Below are 12,833 nucleotides of genomic sequence, written 5' to 3'. Positions count from 1 at the left end.
CTTTCAAATGGCATTGATCCTTACAATGATATGGATACATCTGGGAAACTCATGTTATATTAGAAGCAGATAAATTACAAGTACTATAAACACATAGATATAATGCCTTTAATTCAGACATAGTTGGAAAACACTGTGGGAATCTGTCATTATTTGGTGTTAAAATTTTGAAGTAAATTCAATTTATATAAAATCTATATCATATTTATATATCATTTTATATCATATGATATCAAATATCACATTTCACATCTTCATTAAGGGCCCAAGTGTAATCATGAAAATCTTAAAAGCTGGAGTTTCTTAATAATATTAACTCCCTTTCCAAGGGTTACATTGTTTTTTCACTATTCAAAGAGGACAAGCCTACTACATCAAACTAAAAGTGTAGCATTCATCAAAAAACATAATAAAGATGTTTGCTGTTGCTCTATCACTCACCGTGTCTGACTCTTTGCAACCCCATGGACTGCAGCACACCAGGCCTCCCTGTCCCTTTACCATCTCCCAAAGTTTGCTCAAGATCATGTCCATTGCATCAGTGATGCCTTCCAGCCATCTCATCTTCCGATGCCCTCTTCTCCTTCTGCCCTCAATCTTTTCCAGCACCTGGGACTTTTACATTGAGTCATGTATGCATCAGAAGACTGAAATACTGGAGCTTCAGCTTCAGCATCAGTCCTTACAATGAGTATTCAGTTGATTTCCCTTAAGATTGAGTGGTTTGATCTCCTTGCTGTCCAAGGGATTCTCAGGAGTCTTCTCCAGCACCACAGTTCTAAGGCATCAATTCTTTAGTGTTCTGTCTTCTTTACAGTCCAGCTCTTACAACCATACGTGACCACTGGCAAGACCATAGCCTTGACTATATGGACCTTTGTTGGCAGAGTTAAGTCTCTGCTTTTCAACACACTGTCTAGGTTTCTCATAGCTTTCCTGCCAAGATGCAACCATCTTCTGGTTTCATGGCTTCAGTCACCATCCACAGTGATCTTAGAGCCCAAGAAGAGGAAATCTTTCACTACGTCCACCTTTTCCCCTTCTATTTGCCATGTACAATATTATGGACCTCTGTGCATAGTTCTTCAGGCACATTGTTTGCTAGATCTAATGCCTTGAATCTATTCATTATCTCCACTGCATATTCACAGAGGATTTGATTTAAGTCATACCCAAAAATGAACATTCAGAAAACTAAGATCATGGCATCCTGTCCCATCACTTCATGGCAAATAGATAAGGAAACAATGGAAACAGTGAGAGACTTCATTTTGGGGGTCTCCAAAATCACTGCAGATGGTGACTGTGGCCATGAAATTAAAAGACACTTGCTCCTTGGAAGAAAAGTTATGACAAACCTAGACAGCATGTTAAAAAGCAGGGACATCACTTTACCAACAAAGGTCCATCTAGTCAAAGCTATGGTTTTTCCAGTAGTCATGTATGGATATAAGAGTTGGTCTATAAAGAAACCTGAACACCAAAGAATTGATGCTTTTGAACTGTAGTGTTGGAGAAGACTCTTGAGAGTCCCTTGGATTGCAAGGAGATCCAACCAGTCCATCCTAAAGGAAATCAGTCCTGAATATTCATTGGAAGGACTTATGTTGAAGCTGAAACTCCAATACTTTGGCCACCTGATGCAAATAACTGACTCATTTGAAAAGATTCTGATGCTGGAAAGACTGAAGGCAGGAGGAGAAGGGAATGGCAGAGGATGAGATGGTTGGATCGCATCACCAACTCAATGGACATGAGCTTGAGCAAACTCCAGGAATTGATGATGATGTGCTGCAGTCCATGGGGTCGCAAAGAGTCGGACATGACTTAGGGACTGAACTGAACTGATACCTGGCTGGCCAAATGGTTTTCCCCAGTTTCTTTAGTTTAAGCCTATATTTTGCTATGAGAAGCTGATGAGCTGAGTCACGGTTGGTTCCAGGTCTCATTTTTGCTAACTGTAAACAGCTTCTCCATCTTTGGCTATGAAGAATGTAATCAATTCTAACACCAGAAAAAAAAAAATGTTCTACTCAAAAGAACCTGGAGTAACAGGCAAATTTGGCTTCGAAGAATAAAATGAAGCATGGCAAAGACTAACTGAATTCTGCCAAGAGAATGCACTGGTCATGGCGAATACCCTTTGTCAACCACACAAGAGACGACTTTGCATATGGACATCAACAAATGGTCAATACCGAAATCAACAGGGTATTAGACCAGAAACTTCAGTTATCAAAACAGATTGTTAAAGCTATGGCTGAATGACCAAGGTAGGGTATTACGAAATAAACTTCAAGTCATTGATGAGGCCATGAGTTACTGGACTCATAGAATCAAAAACAGATATAATCTACTCACCTCTAATGAGGAGCCTTCTGTTCCCAGTGTGTTCCTAACAACCCAGTGAGAAGAATTTATGGGTTTCTTTGCTCCTTTGAGACTCTCCCTGAGGAGAAATGATACAGTTTGATAATTAGATGCAAAGCATTTTAAAGCTTCAAGCAAAGCCAATGGGATGTCTGAGGATTATGCAGGACATCTTTATATTCCTATACAAATAAAGGTATGTTAGATAACTTTCCACAGTTTTCCCTGGTTAAGTTTGCTCTACTGCAACCCAGAGGTCCAAAATCAATTGTATTAATTGGGCAGGCATTTTAGATTTTCTTGCAACCCTTAATTTTCTCCTCTTAATACAGCAGCTTTTCATGACTTCATGGCTGAGGACATAATGGACAAAGGTTTGAACAATGCTTATTGCACTGCTTTAAAAATTCACAAGGGAAAATAATATTTATGTTATCAACTTTCTCCTTATTTGTGGTGTTTTATTATTGGAGTATAATATACATACTAATGGGGCACGGCCTGATGTCTCAGATGATAAAGAAACTGCTTGAAATGTGAGAGACCCGGGTTCAATCCCTGGGTCATGAAGATCCCCTAGAGAAGGAAATGGCAAACCACTCCATTGTTCTTGAATGGAGAAGTCCATGGACACAGTAACTGGTGTTGCAGTCCATGGAGCTGAAAAGATTTGGACACAACTGAGTGACTTACACTTTCATACATATTAGCACATGCATACAACATACACTTAAAACTTAACACATCTGTATGATCAGAATCCAAATTAAACAGCAATAAGAAACCCTAAGCTAAAACATTACCAGGACTCCAAAAGAACCATTTATTTTTCTTTCTACCATGAACTTTTCCACTAACACACACACACACACACACACACACACATTCATATAACCACTGCTCTGACTTTTAACAGCATAGATTATTTTCACCTATTTTTGTTATTTTACATAAAATAAATTCTGTATATGTTGCTCTTTTATGTGTATGTGTCTGGCTTTTTTAATGAATAATAATATACAGTTCTAGATTGCTCAATGTTTATTTTGTGTACAATTCCATTTTGTGAATAAATCACAAATTAGTTAAACTTCATTGCATTGTTAAATATAAGGATTGCTTATAAGGAGGTTTATAATTAGTGACTCACTGGAAAAAACCATGCATGATATTGGGAAAGACTGAAGGCAGGAGAAGGGGATGACAGAGGATGAGATGATTGGATGGCATCACCGGCTCAGTGGATATGAGTTTGGGTAAACTCCAGGAGTTGGTAATAGACAAGGAGGCCTGGCATGCTGCAGTCCATGGGGTCGCAGAGAGTCGGACACAATTGAGCATCTCAAGTGAACTGAACTGAACTGAATTAGTGATACTGTGAACATTCTATCTCATTCATGTTTCAATAAAAATAAAACTTTTTTCCAAATGTCTGAGTCTTTATAAAATAATGAAAATTGGATTTTTGCCCTATATTTATTAAAGATAATCATTTGTAATTTATAAAAATGATGTACTAATGTCATGCAAAAGTTTTTTGATAATGCTAATTAAAAAGTTACTCCCACACTCCTTTTGTCCCTACTATTATTCAATCTAGAATGGCTTAATCTTGAATGCATTTCTATTTGGGTACATTCCTTATACTGAAATTGCTGAGTCATAGGAGAGTCATATTCAGTTTTATTAAATACTGCAAAATGAATTTCCAGAGTGGTTATAATCAATATGAATTCTCACTAGCAAATAGTTATGATTGCTCAGTATCTTAGTAAAGACTCAATATTTTCCATTATTTTCTTTCTAGTCATTCTGGATGATGCATACAGGTATCATTAATTTTAGTTTATTCTAATACTGAATGAAATTGGAAACATTTTCATGTGTTGAAATGTTACTTAGGTTTTTTTTTTTTCCAAAAAGTGCTTTTTCATGTCCTTTGTTAACTTTGTATTGTAATTCATGTCAATTATTTATTGATTTGTAGGAGTTATTTTTGTATTTTACATTGAATCCTCTCTCAGATGCACTCAATGTAAATAATACATGTCTGATTATGTATGTATGATGTAAATATTCGTTCACACTATGAGAGTTTCTTGTTCATACCGTCAATTTTGATGTACAGAATTTCTTTAAATAGTCCAGTTAATCTTTTTAAATCTTATGTAGTTACTTCTTTGTGTGTTCTGCTTAACAATCTGTACCTATTTAAATATCGCAAAGATTTCCTACTATGCTTTTCTCTAAAGTGTTTATTGTTTGCATTTTCACATTTGGATCTTTAATCAAGGTAGAATTGATTCTGCATAGCATATGTGCTGGTGAAGGAAATGGCAACCCACTCCAGTACTCTTGCCAGGGAAATCCCATGGACCGAGGAGACTGGTGGGCTGCTGTCTATGGGGTCGCACAGAGTCGGACAAGACTAAAGTGACCTAGCAGCAGCAGCAGCATATGTGTAGGTATCTGAAACCTGTTTTTTCCCTAAAATAAATATGCAAATGACTCAATAGCATTTATTGAAAACACATTTCTTTCTCCTTTAGAAACCAGTGATTTCCCTAAGCCAGATAAGAGTAGATGACTGGATCTGTTTCATTCATCAGTCTTATTTCATTGATTAGTCTGTGCTCAGCAAAATGTTTTCTAAATTTCTAAAGCTTTATAACAGGCCTCAATGTTTGATAATGTACCTTCTGCTACTTTCTTTCTTTAAGATTATCTTTGCTATTTTTGGTGTTTTCACTTTCTGAATAAATTTTAATATACAAAGTGTTAGTATCTTATAAGTACAGATCAGTGTCTTTTATGTTTGTATCTATTGGTATAATTTTTGGAGAGTCTGTCACTTAATGTTATATCCATTCATGTTTCATTTAATGTTTTTTATACCCATTTATTTTTCTCCTCACTTGTTCCCTTCCCTTCCCCTCCCTTCCCTTCCCTTTCCCATTCTTCTTGCATTGCTGTGTATAATATATTGCATTAACAGCATAGAAAGTGCCCTTATATAATGACCCATAGCATCGGATTGTTTTTATTTAACACCTATAATGACTATATTTGCTCAAGACATGCTATTGCTTACCTTCTAGTACCCACTGTTACTTAGGAAAGGAACTGCTGCATCATAGAGAATACACATTCTAAAATTTAGTGTTTGCTTATTTTCCCAGTCTTTATAGCAACATACACTTACTCAGGCAACTAAAAGGGGTTTAGTTTCTTCACATTTTCATCAAAATCTCTAACTGTTCAAAGAAACTTGAGTTTTGGCCATCTTGCTGGATATGTAGTGTATGGCTGTATAGACTTAACTTCCATTTAGCTAATGATCAGTGATGTTTCTGAACACATTTATATGTTTTTTGATATTTTGATGTACTCTTTTATGAAGCAGTTCTTCAGATATCTTGCTCTCTTTTCCCCAATAGTCTGTCTAGCTCATACTGATTTTAGGAATCAGGATATCTGTTCTATTTTTATTTATTTATTTATTTTTTACAAATTATTGACACCAGTACTTTGAAGGGTGTACTTGTTTCAAATGTTCTCTCAAGATTTCCTTTTCACTCTCCTATGGTGTATTTTCATAATTTTGTACAGAGTGTTATTTTTCTGTCATTTAGAGTTATTACTTTTTGCCCCTTGCTTAAGTAGTCTTTGTTTATCACAAATCATGAATGTATCTCTATTTTTTGTCAAGAAACTTTGTGATTATAACATTTCTATTATTTTTTTTACTAAGCAAGTAAATGACTTAAATGTCCACGGTTTACATAGGAAGCCTAATTGTACTAAGTTAATTTACTAAAAATATATTCTTTCCCTAAATATATTCTTTCCTTTTGCTTAAAATCAGGTGAAATTATACATGTGAGTTTATTTTTTGACTCTATTTTCATTTAGTTTATTGGTCTTTCTGTTCAAAGTTTCATTGAATGCATACTCTTTAAAAATAATCTGGCTTTTAAAAAGGCATTGAATGCATTGAATGCAAGCAACTCCTGCAGCTCAATTTCATAAAAATAAATGACCCAGTCAAAAAATGGGCCAAAGAACTCAACAGACATTTCTCCAAAGAAGACATATAGGTGGCTAACAAACACATGAAAAGATGCTCAACATCACTCATTACCAGAGAAATGCAAATCAAAACCTCAATGAGGTACCATTACACACCAATCAGAATGGCTGCTATCCAAAAGTCTACAAGCAATAAATGCTGGAGAGGGTGTGGAGAAAAGGGAACCCTCTTACACTGTTGGTGGGAATGCAAACTAGTACAGCCACTATGGAGAACAGTGTGGAGATTCCTTAAAGAACTGGAAAGAGAACTGCCATATGACCCAGCAATCCCACTTCTGGGCATACACACTGAGTAAACCAGATCTGAAAGAGACACGTGCACCCCAATGTCCATCGCAGCACTGTTTATAATAGCCAGGACATGGAAGAAACCTAGATGCCCATCAGCAGATGAATGGATGAGGAAGCTGTGGTACATATACACCATGGAATATTACTCAGCTATTACAAAGAATTCATTTGAATCAGTTCTAATGAGATGGATGAAACTGGAGCCCATTATACAGAGTGAAGTAAGCCAGAAAGATAAAGACCAGTATGCTATCACATATATATGGAATTTAAAAAGATGGTAACAATAACCCTATATGCAAAACAGAAAAAGAGACACAGAGGTACAGAACAGACTTTTGGACTCTGTGGGAGAAGGCAAGGGTGGGATGTTCTGAGAGAATAGCACTGAAACAAGTATACTATCAAGGGTGAAACAGATCACCAGCCCAGGTTGGATGCATGAGACAAGTGCTCAGGGCTGGTGCACTGGGAAGACCCAGAGGGATGGGATGGGGAGGGAGGTGGGAGTGGGGATTGGGATGGGGAACACATGTTAATCCATGGCTGATTCATGTCAATGTATGGCAAAAAAACACTACAATATTGTAAAGTAATTAGTCTCCAACTAATAAAAATAAATGGAAAAAAATAAAATAAAATAAATAAAATAAAATGACACTTAAAAAAATAAAAAAGGCATTGATATGTGTCATATTGGCACTCCTCTGGATTCTTTGTTCACATAACATACTCTTCTGACTACTCTAGATCTTGTGCATTTCTATATAAATTCTGATGTCAACTTAAGTCTTAAAAATGGAATTTTGATTGCTCTTGCTTTAAGTATATAGGAAAATTTAGGGAGAACTGATTTCATCATATTTAGTTCTTTCAGCCATTAAACATGGCACATTACTGCTTTTATGTTTCCTTTACTATTTAGTAATGTATTTGTAGTTCCTAGCAATGAACTCACTCAAATCATTCATTAGTTTTCCCTGAGTATTTTACAGACTTTTTCTGGTGTAATGAATTGTTGAAAATTTTGCTTTAGCCTGTTTTATGCTAGCATATAGCAAAATAACTATTTTTGTATGCTGACATTATAGCCATCAACCTGGTAAAATTCATTTCCTATTTCTAATATTTTAGCTTTAAATTTATTTTTGGATTTTTAATTAACACATATCCCCTTGAGAATAAGTTCCCTTTTGTTTTTGTTTCCCAAGTTAAAAATGTCTGTTTCATAGTTTGACGGAAATTTGAGGTGGCAGCAACCGTAAAGGGGCTGTGGCTGACGCCTCCTTAGGGCAGATGCTTGTGGTGTGGTGCTCATTGTTGCACTCGCCAGCAAAAACACACTCACTGCTATATTCTACCTGTCAGGAAGCCAGTGTGATGGGCACTAATATTTACATGTTCTATAATCAGTTTCAGTTCGGTTCAGTCGCTCAGTCGTGTCCAACTGTTTGTGACCCCATGAGTCGCAGCGCTCCAGGCTTCCCTGTCCATCACCAACTCTCAGAGTTTACTCAAACTCATGCCCATCAAGTTGGTGATGCCATCCAGCCATCTCATCCTCTGTCATCCCCTTCTCCCCCTGCCCTCAATCTTTCCCAGCATCAGGGTCTTTTCCAATGAATCAACTCTTCGCATGAGATGGCCAAAGTACTGGAGTTTCAGCTTCAAAATCAGTCCTTCCAATGAACACCCAGGACTGATCTCCTTTAGGGTGGACGGGTTGGATCTCCTTGGTGTCCAAGGGACTCTCAAGAATCTTCTCCAACACCACAGTTCAAAAGCATTATTTTTCGGTGCTCAGCTTTCTTCACTGTCCAACTCTCACATGCATACATGACCGCTGGAAAAACCATAGCTTTGACCAGATGAACCTTGGTTGGCAAAGTAATGTCTCTGCTTTTTAATATGCTGTCTAGATTGGTCATAACTTTCCTTCCAAGGAGTAAGTGTCTTTTTTTTTTTTTCATTTATTTTTATTAGTTGGAGGCTAATTACTTCACAATATTGTAGTGGGTTTTGTCATACATTGACATGAATCAGCCATGGATTTACATGTATTCCCCATCCCGATCCCCTCTCCCACCTCCCTCTCGACCCGATCCCTTTGGCTCTTCCCAGTGCACCAGGTCCGAGCACTTGTCTCATGCATCCAACCTGGGCTGGTGATCTGTTTCACCCTAGATAGTATACATGTTTCGATGCTATTCTCTTGAAACATCCCACCCTCGCCTTCTCCCACAGAGTCCAAAAGTCTGTTCTATACATCTGTGTCTCTTTTTCTGTTTTGCATATAGGGTTAAGATGGTAACAATAACCCTATATGCAAAACAGTAACTGTCTTTTAATTTCATGGCTGCAGTCACCATCTGCAGTGATTTTGGAGCCCAAAAAAATAAAGTCTGACACTGTTTCCACTGTCTCCACATCTATTTCCCATGAGGTGATGGGACCAGATGCCATGATCTTAGTTTTCTGAATGTTGAGCTTTAAGCCAACTTTTTCACTCTCCTCTTTCACTTTCATCAAGAGGCTTTTTAGTTCCTCTTCATTCTCTGCCATAAGGGTGGTGTCATCTGCATATCTGAGGTTATTGATATTTCTCCCGGCAATCTTGATTCCAGCTTGTGCTTCTTCCAGCCCAGCGTCTCTTATGATGTACTCTGCATATAAGTTAAATAAGCAGGGTGACAATGTACAGCCTTGAAGTACTCCTTTTCCTATTTGGAACCAGTCTGTTGTTCCATGTCCAGTTCTAACTGTTGCTTCCTGACCTGCATACTGCTTTCTCAAGAGGCAGGTCAGGTGGTCTGGTATTCTCTCTTTCAGAATTTTCCACAGTTTATTGTGATCCACACAGTCAAAGGCTTTGGTGTAGTCAATAAAGCAGAAATGGATGTATCTCTGGAACTCTCTTGCTTCTTCAATGATCCAGGGGATATTGGCAATTTGATCTCTGGTTCCTCTGCCTTTTCTAAAACCAGCTTGAACATCTGCAAATTCTCAGTCCACGTATTGCAGATACATACACACAAAAGCATTTTATTAAAAGACACAAGAATGTCTTTAAAAAATATTTAATGACAGATATATTAAAAAAAAAAAAAAAGGCTTCCCTTCAATTGAAACATAAACATTTGGCAAAGTGAGAACAGTGATCTGGACTTGAGTCTCTTGCACTGAAACTTGAGGTTAAGCCAAAGTTGACACCAGAAGAATCATCACAACTTGAACATCTACCATTGACACAAGAAAAACCATTTTTAGTTTGCGTGTTTTTCATACATTACTCCTTTTGAGTAATTTGTCACATATAATAAACAGTTGTCTATAATCTAATTTATTGTGCAGGCCTTTAATATTTACTTTTATATGGGGATTTTGCAGAGATTTTTCCACACCTTACGCAGAGCACCTTTTACTTCCTTGTTCCTCAAGCTGTAGATCATAGGGTTCAGCATGGGTATGACCAAAGTGAAAAATACAGAGGCCATTTTGTCAGTATCAAAAGAGTGGCTGGCCTTGGGCTGCATGTACATAAAGGCTAGAGTGGCATACAGTACAACTACCACCGCCAGGTGAGAGCCACAGGTGGAGAAAGCCTTCTGCCTGCCCTGTGCAGTGTTCATTTTTAGGATGGCCTTAAGTATCAGGATGTAGGACACAACAACTACCAGGAGAGACGAGACCAAGTTAAACACGGAACAGACCAGTATGAACAGCTCAATGTCCCTTGTTTCTGAGCACAGCAAAGTGAGCAAGGGGAGACTGTCACAGTAGAAATGACTGACGATGTTATGGCCACAGAAGGATGAAAGAAATATCTTGATGGTAGTTACCAGAGAAACGGAGGCGCTGTAAACATAGGGGACGGCGACCAGCACCCAGCATACTCTCGGTGACATCACTACTGTGTAGAGCAGAGGGTTGCAGATGGCCACGTAACGGTCATAGGCCATTGCTGACAGGATGAAAAGTTCACTGATGATGAACAAGATGAAGAAAGTCAGCTGCATAGCACACCAATGGTAAGAGATTGTGTTTTGATCAGCTACGAAATTTACCAGCATTTTGGGTCCCACAGATGTGGAATAGCCCAGATCGATGAAAGCCAGGTTTCTGAGAAAGAAATACATGGGTGTCTGTAGGTTGGAGTCCACCTTGGTGAGAACGATCATGCCCAAGTTTCCCACCGCAGACACTACATAGATGGTGAGGAACAGCACAAAGAAGGGAGCCTGCAGCTCAGGCCGGTCTGTGATTCCCGTGAGGATGAATTCAGCAGGCATCGTTTGATTCTGATTGTCCGTCCAGGCCATCAAGGAAAGTAACTGTGGGAAGAACCATAAGAATAGACAGTGGAGTTCAGAAGATACCATCTGATAAAAGTTTAGTATGCAAAGCCATTATGTGTAAGATGAATCTAATTATTTTTGATGGAGTGATATAAAACAAGACTCAGCTCCATCACTGAACCTGGAACCAAATTTAGAAACCATCATAAGGTAAGATGGACTAACCTGGTGGCTCAGCGATACAGAATCTGCCTGCAATGCAGGAGAGGTGGTTTGATCCCCCGAAGATCCCCTGGAGAAGGAAATGGCAACCCACTCCACTCTCCTTGCCTGGGAAACCCCATGGACAGAGGAGCCTTGAAGACTACAGTCTATGTAGTTGCAGAGAGTCAGACACAACTAAACCACCAGCACCAGCATCATAAGCTAAGATATACAGTAGTCATTTTATTTTTTGTCTCATATACTGGTTCTCATTACAAAATATACACAGTTCCTTTATGGCTCTGTTAGCAAAATATCATTATAAACATTTGGGCAGAAAGGGAAACCTGATTTTTTTTTCAAAAATATTTTTCAGTTGAAATACATATAATTGGTAAAAATGTATCAAATTTTAGAAAGAATCATAATACAAAGTGACAGTCCTTTCTTTCTTTCCTTTGGAACTTCAGTCCCAGTCTCTGAAGAAAACTATTAGTAACTTATTTAATAGACTTTGATTTACTTCTCTTTAGTGTAACTACACATATTCAAACATTATTTTCATTCCAATATCCATTTTGTAAAAAATTGTACTAAATTGATTATCTCCATAGAAAATGGTGAAATTGAATCTTTAGCTCATCCATATAAAAATCAGTCACACCCAATCAAAAAATGGGCCAAAGAACTCAACAGACATTTCTCCAAGGAAGACATACAGATGGCTAACAAACACATGAAAAGATGCTCAACATCACTCATTATCAGAGAAATGCAAATCAAAACCACAATGAGGTACCATTATACGCCAGTCAGGATGGCTGCTATCCAAAAGTCTACAAGCAATAAATGCTGGAGAGGGTGTGGAGAAAAGGGAACCCTCTTACACTGTTGGTGGGAATGCAAACTAGTACAGCCGCTGTGGAAAACAGTGTGGAGATTTCTTAAAAAGCTGGAGATAGAACTGCCATATGACCCAGCAATCCCACTTCTGGGCATACACACCAAGGAAACCAGATCTGAGAGAGACACATGCACCCCAATGTTCATCGCAGCACTGTTTATAATAGCCAGGACATGGAAGCAACCCTGATGCCCATCAGCAGACGAATGGATGAGGAAGCCGTGGTACATATACACCATGGAATATTACTCAGCCATTAAAAAGAATTCATTTGAATCAGTTCTAATGAGATGGATGAAAATGGAACCCATTATACAGAGCGAAGTAAGCCAGAAAGATAAAGACCATTACAGTATACTAACACATATATATGGACTTTAGAAAGATGGTAACGATAACCCTATATGCAAAACAGAAAAAGAGACTCAGATGTATAGAACAGACTTGTGGACTCTGGGAGAAGGCGAGGGTGGGATGTTTCAAGAGAACAGCATTGAAACATGTATATTATCTAGGGTGAAACAGATCACCAGCCCAGGTTGGGTGCATGAGACAAGTGCTCGGGCCTGGTGCACTGGGAAGACCCAGAGGGATCGGGTGGAGAGGGAGGTGGGAGGGGGGACTGGGATGGGGAATACATGTAAATCCATGGCTAATTCATTTCAATGTATGACAAA

The 12,833-nt window shown here is 38.2% G+C and overlaps 1 protein-coding gene across 1 annotated transcript; it reads right to left on the bottom strand.

The window, feature by feature from the left end:
* Window positions 1-10,121: 10,121 nt before the first annotated feature.
* Window positions 10,122-11,072, bottom strand: LOC110144581 (olfactory receptor 8K3-like). Its single transcript, XM_020904521.2, has one exon. It carries the CDS (start codon window positions 11,070-11,072, stop codon window positions 10,122-10,124), a length of 951 nt encoding a protein of 316 aa, XP_020760180.2.
* Window positions 11,073-12,833: the final 1,761 nt, after the last annotated feature.

This window comes from Odocoileus virginianus, chromosome 10 (genome assembly GCF_023699985.2).
Source record: "Odocoileus virginianus isolate 20LAN1187 ecotype Illinois chromosome 10, Ovbor_1.2, whole genome shotgun sequence".
Taxonomy (NCBI): Eukaryota; Metazoa; Chordata; class Mammalia; order Artiodactyla; family Cervidae; genus Odocoileus; species Odocoileus virginianus.
Note: the sequence above shows the minus strand (reverse complement) of the source record. Positions and strands in the feature narration are given on the sequence as shown.

Bases quoted from the DNA above. Each gene is read 5' to 3' on its own strand.
- LOC110144581 (XM_020904521.2), bottom strand. From the start codon at position 11,072: ATGGCCTGGACGGACAATCAGAATCAAACGATGCCTGCTGAATTCATC.